Raw genomic sequence first — 14094 nt, forward strand, 5'->3', positions numbered from 1 at the left:
ACCAAGCTCGAATCTACTACTACACTGACAGTGTCAGATTTAACAGACAGCAGATCTGTCCACAAATGTCCTTTGAGCGATTCAGGGTTTGTATGTGTAATGCCTGACTTTTAAGCGTACTCAAGGGAACATACAGTCTCTGTTTACAACTGAAAGACAATATAAAGCTGCATAAAGTTATGCTATGTAGTTTGTGACCAGCAGTGGCACTATAGTGCACTGTAATGAAAACCAGGTCCCTGTATTGTTTACATAACATGTTTTTTCAGCACACACTGAGCACAAGATGACATATTACCCATGCTGATGCACAGTAACAAATGTACAGTAAACAATGCAACTTTCAAAAAATTCCAGTATGAAGCTTTGCAATGGTTTTCTGAGGTAGAAAATGCCGTCATGTTTATTGAACTTATACATTTTAATAGTTTCATTTTAGGTCAGGGGTTCTCCCTCATGTCAGGGCCTTCACATGTAACATTAACACTACATATCCCCACCTCATCAGATTTAATACCATGCTTTTAATAAGTAATGAATGGTAGAAGTGTGCACACGGTATGCAGCAAGATGATAGGAGTAAGACTATTTTTTCTCTAATTCGCTAATTGGGGTGATTTCTACTGAAATGTTGGATGATTAAACTATTCCTCATTTTGCTGGGGACCCACTAGAAATCTCTCAAGGGCCCATGTTAGACCTGGACTGCACTTTGAGCACCACTGTCTGAGATGATCCCCTTATAAAAGCAGTTCAATCAGATGGTGACATTGTGGGCGATGTTTGCAGTAATTCTAACCTTCGCTCCAGAACAGACTGACTGATTGACACACTGATAATGTAGTATCAACACTAACCATGCATTAGTTGACAGTAGGCGGTATTACTGTGTGTGTGTGTGTGTGTGTGTGTGTGTGTGTGTGTGTGTGTGTGTGTGTGTGTGGGTATATCAAATGTACAACAAGAAGTATACCGTTGAAGTTTGCAAAAATCATTTGCAAATCAAGTAGTGTTAAATCCCTTAAAATCGGTTAGACTTAGAAATAAAAGCTGAGTTAATTCTCCTGCTGTTGAATCAGCTAATGTCTCACACTGGGCCGACATTATTATGAGTATTACACTGAAGTCGTATTACATGTAATGATGATAGTAGGCATGGTGGACCTATCACGGCTTAAGAGGTGCATGACTCCCCTGCTTTATATGCACCTGCAGAGCCACTAATTCTCATTTGTCATGTTTTTTTTTTTTTTTTTTTTTTAACACACTTAACACATATAAATCCAATTTGGATGTGAAGTGTGATGTCCTTGTTTGGATTTAGCTGCTGCTTGAATTATGGGTTCACCCTACTGAGTTCCACTGAGCTGCTTAGATTTTTCTTCCTGGAGAGAAACATACACCCTTCGCTCTTCTCTTCATCGAGTTAGCACATGCAGTGTTGCCCACAGACCAGCCACATTTACAGCTTCCACACCAACTATCAAGAGATTCAAGATGGATGCAGTAACATCCCAGCATCGCTCCGCCCCTGCCTGTCAATGTGTGGCAATCTTCCAAGACTTTATAAAATTGCCTAAAGCATATTGCCATATTGCCCAAGTGCGTGGCTACTCTAACGTGGACATGCATGTAATTAGTTTTAGGATGATTAGACCCCCCTCTCTTGAGTAGTTTAGTCAGTCACAAAGGTTTCATGTTGGATGTACATCAGGCCATGCGGTCCCTGCATGTGTGATTGTTACTTGGTGTACTCAACATGCAGGACATGCAGGATTAGGCAGTGGTGTCACTTAGCTTGCATCTGACACCAAAACCAAAGAGTACACTGGGAGTGAGAGCAAATTCTGTCACAGTTTTCAATTCTGGAGAGTGTTACCCTTGATATGAGGCTGTCAATCCATCATTTAATGGATGGAAAGTAGTCAAAACAAAGGGTATGTGATGAATGGCATGTCATTGGTTCCACTGTGTTGACAGGCATCAACACTGTCATTTTCTCTCAGGCACTTTTTCCACGTTCTGGGGCTACCATGTCCCAATAAGGTCAGACAACACGTCAAAAGTAGCGTACTTAAATCCCCATACAGACATGTAATCCTGCCACTTTCTCCCAGTGGCACAAAAGATGATTTGTGGAGAAGCAAACATCTAGCAGGATGGAATTTAGAAACAGATCGACTGCCAAAGAGCGAGCTCTCGCCAAGGGAGCGGCAGCTTCATCGTCGAATTTTTGAGAAGAATGAAATCACCACACCAAGTTGTGCCATCATAGTTGTATCTTATAACATGAGAGAACATGCAGTACATTTTCAAATAGCTCTGCCTCACCAACCTCACAAGGTCTATACGATCTCAAGTGGGATGTTACGTGAAGGTCATCATGCAGGTTGGTCATCTACAAGTGTCCCATCCTTGGCCTTTTCTCCATCCTTCAGGAACTGTTATTATAAGATAAAGCCTTCACTGTGATTAAGGTGTTTGTCTGCTATTTTGTCTAAAATAAACAATATTGCGTTACTCTGAAGTGAGCCACCTGCCTTCACCTCGTTCTCAAGGCAGGGCCCTTTATTGAAACAGAACTTAAGTTTTTATTGCGCTTACACATGCTCCATTCAAACCACTGAGGCAGAGGCCACCCAACTGCTCTGCTTTGAAACATCTTTTTAATCTTTTTACTCCCAGCCACTGCCAGACATGTTATAATTCTTAACACTCTCTTTCTGTAAGGCATAGATTCAGCTTTTCTTCTGTAAGGTTTCTAGTAAAAGGACACTGTGCCAAACCACAGAACTCACTTGAGTGTTTGAAATTTCACTTATGAAGCCTTTGTTTTTAATAAAATGCAAATTTAAGGATTAGGATAGTTGTATTGATCCTGTGTGGTATTGATAGGTTATTGATAGGTTATGAGGTGGTTTCTACCTACGACTTAGTAATTTTGTTGTTGCTGCAAGTCCAGCTATCAATACTAATAAGTCCCCAGGGGCTAAATTCAGGTTGGGGTCATCATGTAATAGGATGACCCTTAGGGAATGTAAGATTTATCAATTATACTGCATTATATTATAACAGTTTAGGATTGGTTTTCTTCCTTCCTTCCTTCCTTCCTTCCTTCCTTCCTTCCTTCCTTCCTTCCTTTCTTTCTTTCTTTCTTTCTTTTTCTTTCTCACCTTCATATAACCCAAAGTACTTATATTCCTTTTTTTCACCAATTAGATGCTATATGTCATAACTTAATACCAGACAGATCTGTGGTTTCTTTAGTTTTCCGACCTCTTCACTAGTTATTCTAAATTCTTATGTCACTCTCAGTAACGGAGCACTTCAAATGTAAAAACAATGTTGTAATGTCCAAATTAGAGGACTAAACTGCATTTTAAAAAGCTGTTCTGAGTTTTGTTTTGGTGGAGTATGGAGGTGGCATTTTAAAATGAAGACAGGGTTTCAGCAAAAAAACATCCATTAGCTGTTTGCACAGTCACCGAAAATCCAATTAGGGAGGAGAGGGAGGAGAAGAGAGCAGAGGGTCTTTCATTCATTCATTTCATTGCTGTGAACAGAGACCCTAGAGTGTTGGACTGTCCAAATGGGAATTGCCAATGGGCTCCAAGAATGGACTCCCTTCAAAGGGTTGCAAGATTAATAAATATTGCTGCACTATTGATCAAATGACAGACAGGATTGCCTCACACAGCAGAAGCCACTTCAATCACTCAACAGCTGGTATGCTCTATACCGTCCAAAGTCATTTGTATGAATCTTGTTCTGTCTTTACCATAAATTGGGTATATGGGCAAATGACAGATGACACAGCAATGCAACTTGGGACAACAGGTGTGTGTTTGCGTGTGTGTGATAAGACGCTGGAGTATTAGGTGGTGCACATGTGTGGCAACGAGTGCGACTTTAAACACTACACCACATTCACATCTGCGTGTGAATCAGGCTATTGTGTCGGACTCATGCTTAATCGATGGGATTTTTTTTTTCTCTCTGAAGATTGAAAATTAGTGGAAGCCAATGACAAATGGAAGAGACTCGCTCCTTTCATTTCACCTGCTAGTGGTGTGAAGGAGGAGGAGGAGGAGGAGGAGGGGAGGGGGGGGACTGGCTGCAACCATTTACGCTGCTTCCATGGGGTGGTATTAGTTCTGCAGTGATTTTTGTCAAATGGTTCATATAGGGAAGCATCAACTCCCGTATGAAGGGATTTTTAAAAAATATTATTATTTTTTTGAAGTAATCCAGAAACAAGGCGATTTTTTAAGGCTGCCGTAATAGCCTGACTGAATACACAGATCTTGCGACAACATCCATTTATTTTTTCACTGTATCAACCTCCCCCTCTAACACCAGCAGAGAGGAACAGAGTATCAATCTGATGCTGTCCACCGTTTCCAGGGTGAAAATCCCCCTAAGGAAGCATCCAAAAGCTGCTAATTAAAACGGTTGAGGGGGGGAAAAATCAACCGAAAAGGAAAAAAAGACAGGATAAGAGGGGCATTGAGAGGAAAAAGAAAGAAAGAAAGAAAATACAGTCGTATGGAAAAAGACCCAGACGAATAGAATTTCACGCCAAAGCGAAGCACGGGTAAATATGAAATGCAGTCTTATCTGTGAGCGTTATCAGCGAATGACAGTTTTGTATTTTCGATATCAATTGTTGCTGTTTATCTGCGTATAGAGAATCAATCAGCACCGGTCGGCGTTGGACAGCTCCGTGCGTCCTCCCCCTCCTCTGTGTCTCTGCCTTTCTATCTGCTAGAGCTGATATGCTGGTAGTAGCTTTAGAAGCCGTGTCGATGTGTCTATTCGCTTTTTTATGTAACAGTCTATAGGGCTATATACCCCGTCACCGATTTTTTAAAAATAAAAAATAAATAAATAAATAAAATAAATAAAATCCGGGAAGGCGATGTCGAAAAGCCATGTGAAGTCGTGCCACCGCGGGAATTAAGCCTCTAATTGCCTCTGCCTTCTTCTTGCAGGAACGATTCTTGGGGAACCTGGTCCACAAAAGGATGTAAAACGGTGCTCACAGATGCATCCCATACAAAATGCTTATGTGATCGTGTATCTACCTTCGCCATTTTGGCTCAGCAACCAAGAGAAATAGTAAGTAGGCTATTGATTTGTTATTCAGTGTGGACGTATGGGCTAATGCAAGGAGAAATGTTGCCTGCGTGCGGGCTCGCATGGAAATTTAATAGTCGGTGTGCTAATCCCATTAAATAGTGGCTCAGTGCTAAGGACTGGATTGTGCTCTTATTTCCAGTTTGAGCATAGATTTCGATAACTCTCTGTGTGTGAGAGTGTGAATGTGCACGCGCGCTCACGTGCACGCCGGAGGGTGTGTGCATGCTGATGCGTGTGTCAGTGCCTCTTTATCTAATCAGTCAGTGAAAATTGTGTTAAGATTGAAGATAAAAGTTGGAATATCTCAGAATGTGGACATTTTGCACCTGGAAATCAGAATGTTTTTGTGGGAGTGGAGAGTACCAAAGCACTGTTTGAGATCATATGTGGGAGCAGCACATATGTCACCTACACTACTGTAAGAAAACCTCACAATTCTTTGAGGAGATAAACTAGGCCTAATTAAAACTGAGAATATATTTACAGTACAGCCTTTCTTTATCAGCATACATCCAGATTCAAGCAAATTAAAGGCCTGAATCATGCACCAGCAATACATAGCAATTACAGCAATTCAGCCATAAAGATACATTTCCCTATGGATTTGAATGGTGTATATCATTTGTGTGTAAAGCCACATCTGTGGCTGCTGTACTTCTTAGCAGGTCATAAATTACAGGCCTGCATAAACACATCTGCCTGGGATGATGTCAACCCTGACTGGCAAAGCAGATGAAGAGAAAGTCTTGATTTTGTCAGTTTATGATCTTACATCACTATTATTTTCATTCTAGCCTTTACTATTTGGCAACCTGATTTTTAGTGGGCATTGAGTATGTGGAATGTTTGGGGTACAATATTTTTTTTAAGTAATTATCTATCTAACCACTCCTCCAGCCCACTCATGCACCTCAAACCTCACAGTATATTAAGGAATCCATTGTGCATTATTCAGATTTGCTCTGGATGTTTTGGTTGGCGTCCTCTCCGGACAACAATAAAGATTTACTGTGTGTACCATATCAAACCTCCCACTGACTGCTTTGCCTTGCTCTGTCTCCTCCACAGACCATGGAGTACTCAGGGGTCCCATCTGTGACATTGATAGTTGGCTGTGGTCTATCTTGCCTTGCCTTGATCACGTTGGCAGTGATCTATGCTGTGCTATGGAGGTAATTACAACATATTAGATCATAACAAGTTGGTAAATAAATTCACATGGATTATTCAGCAATGTGTAGTTCATCAGCATTATTTTATTTGTTTTAAAATCCAGTCATTGCCAAATCCTAACTGGAGACAAACCTGTAATGTTATTATAATGCCTGGTAGTTAAACTGTATTTAGAAAATATATTAAGACATTATTCTTTTTACTTTTGCTCCTTTTTCCTCTTTTTTCTTATAGATATATTCGATCTGAACGGTCTATCATTCTGCTCAACTTCTGCTTATCCATAATCTGCTCAAACATACTGATTCTTGTTGGACAAACACAGACCCACAATGTGGTAAGTGCTCTTTCATGATTTATGGATTTGGAGGTCTTATGATTGTTATAGATCATCAAAGTGCTAGACTCAGATCCGCATCAGCACACGAGTTTAGAGGGAAAAATTAATAGAGATGATAGCTCACGGTGGCCTTGTCTAGGCTTGAATAGAGCTCAGTTCATCTGGTTCTAAAAAGTATACTTTGAACTTTGGCTTTAATGTTTATACTGCTTGTCCACCGGTCACTGCGAGCAATTCTTTGGACACCTTTTTCATTTGTAAAGCAATGTATGAAAAGTTGTTGTGACAGATGTGTGGTAATTCTATTGTGATTTTTCTGTGAATGATTATACAGACACAACAACATTTCTAATTTACCCGGGTTGTTGTTTTCACTTGATGGGTTTCACTTGTTGCCAGCAGAAATAACCACATTCAAAGAATATTAGACAGTTTCACTCACACTCGTACTCAGAAGCTCTTTAGAAGCTTTTTAATGAGTAGCACTTCTCATTGCTCAGTCAACAAAAGAGCAGTCTAAGAAATGATGTATTGTTCTTTTACATATGTATGCAACAAGTTTATACCAAACATTGGCCCTGTTATTGGAAGTTCAAGTACAAGACTATAACAAAATGATTATTGCCTCTTTCAAGCAAAGTACTCATTCTCTGTGAGCTCTGCGCCGATAAGCCATACATATTTCATGCAAATGGAATATAAAGACTTTGTAATGCCTCTATAAGTGTAGCTCTACTTTGCTTTGGCTCAGGACCATTAGTCTTTAGTCAGGTGTAACATTGTCCTCTGGTAAACTTCCGACAACCCCAATCTGTTGGCATCGAGACAATGATGATGATCATGAATCGCAATTAAAAGTGAGAGGCCATAAAGAAAACTAAAAAAAAATGAGCACAAAAAGGACATTCAAATCACTTTGAGATGAAATATTGATGCTGGTTTTATTGCCATAGTTCAAAGGAATGGCATAGCAATCATTTATAAGTCACCATAGTTTAGCAGCTGGGAGATTCTACAGTATGTGGGTGTGAGTAGGATGCAGCCACGATGGGAGGAGGAAATCTCATGGGGAGACATGATGCACCAGTCAATCAAAGCCTAATGAAATTATCGTGGTGCCTTCCCTGGAAGTATCCTCTAATGGTGACAATAAAACTCAGCTTAAGAGTTGGGTTGGAGGATAAAAGCAGCTCTGTTCCTCAGACTTGCTGTGCAGTTTGCATCACTGAAATGACTTGAAGCAATCATGGATGGCTAACATGGAACCGTTGTTGCTCAGATCTCAATGAGAGCTGAAGTTCAAATCTAGTCAGCAGGACCCAAAAGGCCAACTGCTACAGTTAACAACTACTTCCAAAAAATATGTATCTCTGGATCCCTCCAGCTTTGTAACTGGCCAGTAAACAAGTGGCTAATGTAAAAGATTGTTTGGCAAACAGTAGTTGGGATTTACAAGCTGCCCACACAGATGCCCTTCTCAGCAAGCTGGCAGCACTACAGTATGACACATTGCCCTATTACACAGACATTTTATTTTTACAGCCACATCCCAATATACCTTTACCTTTCTGGAGGGTCATACAGTGTTGTAAAGTTTTTTTTTGTTGTTTTTTTTGTTTTTTTTTTGTTCGTCTCATGAGGATTCATTGTTTCTCTTTGTTAATTCACGCTGCTTACTATTTCAGCTCATTAACAAGCCAGTGTTTTAGTATTGGATTTTGCTTACCTTGCAGCAGCCATGGATTTTTACAGTACAGTTCAAAAGTGCATCTAAAACATCGATCGCCACGGGTCCTTTCAAAACACCAGAAAAAAATGATGTCTGTGTTGTTATTCTACCAGTATAAATACATTTCTTTTTGTGCTGTGTAGCATGGTCACTCACATTTTGTTTATTTGTGTTGGGAGGAGTTGGGGTTAGCAGGTGGGATCACTTTTCCCAATGAAATAAGGGGGAAAAAATGCTGGATCGAGCCTTAACTGCTATAAAAATATACAAAAATTGTGTTATTCTGTAAGTACCTGTAATGATTGAAGGGAAACGGCATTGGTTTTTACTTTGAATTTTCAGCACTAATGAAGCCTCTGCATTCTCAAAAGGTTTCATTCACACATGATAAGTTTATCCGCTTTGCTAACCGAGCAGATCTGACATCCATAGTATCCAAGGCCATGGATACACAAAGCTGTAGGCCATTTTTAGTGTTGAGCTGATTTGAAGGCTTGTCAGATTTAATCAAGACCAGCGTCATGTCCTGTCTTTAGTATGAGAACCACCACTTAACATGGAGCACTCACTCAGCTCAGTGCTAATAAGATATCTGTCTCTGAAATTTGCAAAGAGATCAGGTAGTTTTTTTGAGAATTTCCTGAAATCCACTGACAGACTGAGGAAGACGTGTCAGAGGGAGTTGAAGAATTAACCGCCTTGAGTGACTTATCAGCATCAGGGCCAACATCATTACCTTACATTAACTAGCCCGCTGCAGTGCTAAAACTAAAGATGTCATACCAGCAGAAGACTTTTTTTTTCAGGGGGGGGGGAAGTGTTTCTACCCTAGAATTTCATGTTCTTTCTCACTTTTCTGAAGAACTTCATTTGGCTGCATCATGCCGTGGCTAAAGCTCACATGGCAACATATTTATTATTAGCTCTTTCTATTTCTTTTTTTTTCTGATTCTCTCTCCTGCTGTATAAATGTTTCAGAGTATTTTCAGCTATTTGACTGAATGTAGAAGCCAGTGTTTGAGTGGCAGAGCAGCAAGGGGTGAAAAGATGGCCCTTGTGTGGGTTTAAACGCCATGCCACCTCATACTGTCTTGATTTTTTTTTTTTTTTTTTTATCCCCTCCTATCTCTTGCAAGAAGTGTATGTAATTGGCTCCACTGTTTATGGATTCAGAATTGCTCATTGTCTAGTAGAAATCATCTCTTTGTTGTGGGGTTGTCCTTTGGGAGCAGGAAGTCAGTGAGTCGCCTTTGCGTGTGTGTGTGTGCTTTTGTTTCGTCCTCTGTATTTGTTCATCTCGGTTTATGGCAAGAACACAAACAAGGGAGGCGGACACAGTTTGGGCTGGCGTGTAAGGTGGACTGGGAGCCAATCAGGCTGCTGCAAGAGAATGCACCTCTGAAACATGTGTGGCCTATAATTTATATTTATATACTGTACATCAAGGGGGCTGTGTGTCAATGTGCCAGAGTCTCTACACTGAGCGCCCTTCTGTTGTCAAGGGAAGAAAAACAAAACAGAAGCCAATTGTTAGCTGTATGAAATGTATGAAATGTTATGTTTTTTTTAATGGGTAAATGAGAAGATAAGAACATTTTGTGGCCATAATGCCTTCTCCAGACAAATAGTGATGACAAACAGTGAAACAGAATCGGGTCTGGATCCTCATTATCCGTTTGATGTTTGGGCACTTGAGCGCTTCAGGAGATTAGGAAGGATCAGACTTTGTTTAAATGCTGCATGTCATGTATCAGCGCAGATGTGTTATCAAAACAGATAGTTGTCATCAAAAATGACTGCCCCTGTGTTTGAGTAGACCTTGATAATTCTCCATTTAAATACAGAGTTTGGGATTAGTGTATTTTACTTATTTATCTATTTATCTATTTATTGGACTTGTGCTGGACTCAACATGTTCTGTTTTCATCTAGCCAATGATTTATTGTCATCTACATTGATAAATATCTACAATGCAATAACAATATAATAACTAATATATTACCTGTTATACAATATAATAATCTAAAATATTATACCTTTATTAGTAGTATATTCTACGGAACCCCTAAAGGGACATGGGGAAAAAATTTTTTTTAGATATGTTTCTCGTGCGCACGAGAAAGTTTCTCGTGCGCACGAGAAAACACATGGGGAATTTTTTTTTTTTTTTGACATGTTTCTCGTGCGCACGAGAAAGTTTCTCGTGCGCACGAGAAAACACATGGGGAATTTTTTTTTTTTTTTGACATGTTTCTCGTGCGCACGAGAAAACACATGGAGAATTTTTTTTTTTTTAGACATGTTTCTCGTGCGCACGAGAAAGTTTCTCGTGCGCACGAGAAAACACATGGAGAATTTTTTTTTTTTAGACATGTTTCTCGTGCGCACGAGAAACTTTCTCGTGCGCACGAGAAAACACATGGAGATTTTTTTTTTTTTAGATATGTTTCTCGTGCGCACGAGAAACTTTCTCGTGCGCACGAGAAAACACATGGAGATTTTTTTTTTTTTTTAGATATGTTTCTCGTGCGCACGAGAAACTTTCTCGTGCGCACGAGAAAGCATTGGATGCGCGCGCATGCCTATATGACACGTCCTTCCGCTCCACGGCGTCAGCCAACACATAAACCTCCGGTTTGCCGCTACCGCAACAGCAGCAGCTGCCTTTTTCACCCGCTCCCTCCTTGATCTCCCTAAAATTACTGTGACAGACGTTAACCGAATCATTCAGGCTAATTCCGCCACAGCCAACAAGAGAAAGGACAAAGGATTTACACTCTACGTGTCAAATTACTTCCATAACTATGAAGGTAAGTTAAGTGTTTTACGTTAGCCTCGGACTAGACTAGCGTACATGTTAGCGAGTGGCTAACAACGTTAACCTTCAGCGGCATCAGCTGCACTAATGATGTTACTGTTGTAGTTTGTCCGGTGTCTTTTTGATAGAACGTATTTAACCCATATCTATGTGTTGATCACAGTTTCAAACAAGGCTCCGACAGGGCTAACAGGTAGATGTCAGTGCTACAGGTCAGTGAGGAAGAGTCAGCCTCCTCACAGCCTGAGTTTAAGGGAGAGTCCTCATGCAGGTTCACTTCAGGTTCCTGAGAAAACAACTTACTCAGATCAAGTTTTTGTGAGACATACCATTGTGATAAACGTCGGTTCGGCTTACAATGGATTCAAGTAGTCTTTATTTATTTATTCTTAACAGTTTATGGTATTTATAGAACAGGAGGCTAGAGAATTATAGGGGTCTTATCAGGTGAATGCTCCTGTTTATTTGCTTACACATCTACTCTTTATGCTCACTGTAGCTGTAATGTGTTGCAAATGCAGTATTTTCTTTTGTCTTAACATGTGTGTATTGTAACAGATTGTACTGAGGGATCCACGTCCTGTAGAGCTGACAGCTGCCAGTGTTGGTGTGTGGCCGGCCCCGCCCTGTGGAACCACGGAGCAGCTCTCTTGTACCAGACTGCCCACTACTCCCAGAAGAAGCTCACCTCTGTCCCAATTGTTTACACACAAGAGGACATGTTTATCCAGAGGATTATCTGTGACAATATCACAAATATCATGAAGGAGAGGGTTGACTTATTCTTTTTTTATGTCTTTCTCAGCATATATTTGTCTAATTAGTTTTCCACTATAAGGCAAACAGATCCTCCGCACACTGACGCAAACTTTTACTTAATCACTTTATTTCACTGGACTGTCTGTGTCAGTGTGCGGGGGATCTGTTTGTCTTAGTGTGTCGCACGTTCCTGCTGCCTTCCAGCACCTGACTACCTGTGGCTGTGCGAGATTTCATTGATTGTAGTTTTCCACTATGTTGACTGAATGAAATGTCATAAACCTCCAACTATGATTTGAATTAAAAACATACTGATTGAATTACAAATGGCTGGTGTTGATTAGTTGTCTATCAAATATACAAATATGTGCATATTTTAAAATGAAGTAATGAGAAAATATGACAGGCCTTGATACCAAAGTGTTTATGTCAAAGTACCAAAATGTTAACACAAAAAGCAGTAAAGTTGAAGTTACATTAAGTAAAACATACACATCAGTTGAAAAAGAAACAAGTATTTCAACAAATAGTAGTTAATTCAAAGTTAACAATGAAATATCCTTAGTAGGTGAACATACAGATGACAATGAAAGAAACAGTGATGTCATGTGATTGCATTGAAACTATTCTCCAAACGCACACAAATTATGGTTGTTGTCCATCCACAGACTTCTATGTTCTAGTACAAAGCTAGACAAATTAATATGGTACACTTCCAGCATGTAGTAGTCTGGCATAAAGACACAACAGTGTTCAGCAGTTGTACCAGATGTTTGCTGATATTTGAACTTTCTCATCTTCTCTGTGGTAAGGATAGAGTTGACTAGCTTTGCACTTAACAATATGAAGGATGCAATGGTTACTCCTGTGAAAAAAGGGCAAAACAACGCAAAGGTCAGAAATTTGAGCATTGAGGTCAGAAAGGTCAGACACTGAGGTTTTCATCACCATGTAAATATACTGTAGGTCATTACAGCTAGTTGCAATCAGACTGGGAAATGTATCTGCTTTTAAATGCTAATAAAACCAAAGAGACATTGTGATTCAAGTTTGACAGCATTTAGGTGATACAGTAAGTAACAATACAAACTTTATGCCTTAACCGGATCTGGGTTAATACCTTGCAGTGAGATAAGATAATTATTTAGTATTATGTAAACACACTATACACACCTACACACAAATACGACTGTCTAGTCAAGTTTAACAAGTTACCATGGTTCTTGGCTTGTGCCACCTCTGTTCTGACTCTGTGCAGCTGTGCACTGGTGGGACAGAGGTGAGCTTCTTCTGGGAGTAGTGGGCAGTCTGGTACCAGAGAGCTGCTACGTGGTTCCACAGGGCGGGGCCGGCCACACACGCCTTGTTTGGAAGTGTGATCAACATGTAGATATGGGTTAAATACGTTCTATCAAAAAGACACCGGACAAACTACAACAGTAACATCGTTAGTGCAGCTGATGCCGCTGAAGGTTAACGTTGTTAGCCACTCGCTAACATGTACGCTAGTCTAGTCTGAGGCTAACGTAAAACACTTAACTTACCTTCATAGTTATGGAAGTAATTTGACACGTAGAGTGTAAATCCTTTGTCCTTTCTCTTGTTGGCTGTGGCGGAATTAGCCTGAATGATTCGGTTAACGTCTGTCACAGTAATTTTAGGGAGATCAAGGAGGGAGCGGGTGAAAAAGGCAGCTGCTGCTGTTGCGGTAGCCGCAAACCGGAGGTTTATGTGTTGGCTGACGCCGTGGAGCGGAAGGACGTGTCATATAGGCATGCGCGCGCATCCAATGCTTTCTCGTGCGCACGAGAAACATATCTGAAAAAAAAAAAAAATTCCCAATGTGTTTTCTCGTGCGCACGAGAAACATGTCTAAAAAAAAAAAAAAATCCCCTTGTGTTTTCTCGTGCGCACGAGAAACGTGTAAAAAAAAAAAAAAAAATTCCCCATGTATTTTCTCGTGCGCACGAGAAAGTTTCTCGTGCGCACGAGAAACAAACCTAAAAAAAAAAAAATTCCCCATGTGTTTTCTCGTGCGCACGAGAAACTATCTCGTGCGCACGAGAAACTATCTCGTGCGCACGAGAAACAAACCTAAAAAAAAAAAAATTCTCCATGTCCCTTTAGGGGCTCCGT

The 14094-nt window shown here is 40.3% G+C and overlaps 1 protein-coding gene across 1 annotated transcript in view; it reads left to right on the forward strand.

Annotated features, from left to right (window-relative positions):
- The window catches only part of adgrb3 (adhesion G protein-coupled receptor B3), a 132785-nt gene that overhangs the window by 100161 nt on the left and 18530 nt on the right, over positions 1 to 14094 (forward strand). Inside the window, exons 17-19 of the mRNA XM_030070844.1 lie at positions 4992 to 5118; positions 6208 to 6311; positions 6547 to 6649. Of these exons, the coding sequence (XP_029926704.1) occupies positions 4992 to 5118; positions 6208 to 6311; positions 6547 to 6649 (334 nt within the window). The remainder of the gene's footprint in view (positions 1 to 4991; positions 5119 to 6207; positions 6312 to 6546; positions 6650 to 14094) is intronic.

This window comes from Myripristis murdjan, chromosome 15, assembly GCF_902150065.1.
Source record: "Myripristis murdjan chromosome 15, fMyrMur1.1, whole genome shotgun sequence".
NCBI classification, from domain to species: domain Eukaryota; kingdom Metazoa; phylum Chordata; class Actinopteri; order Holocentriformes; family Holocentridae; genus Myripristis; species Myripristis murdjan.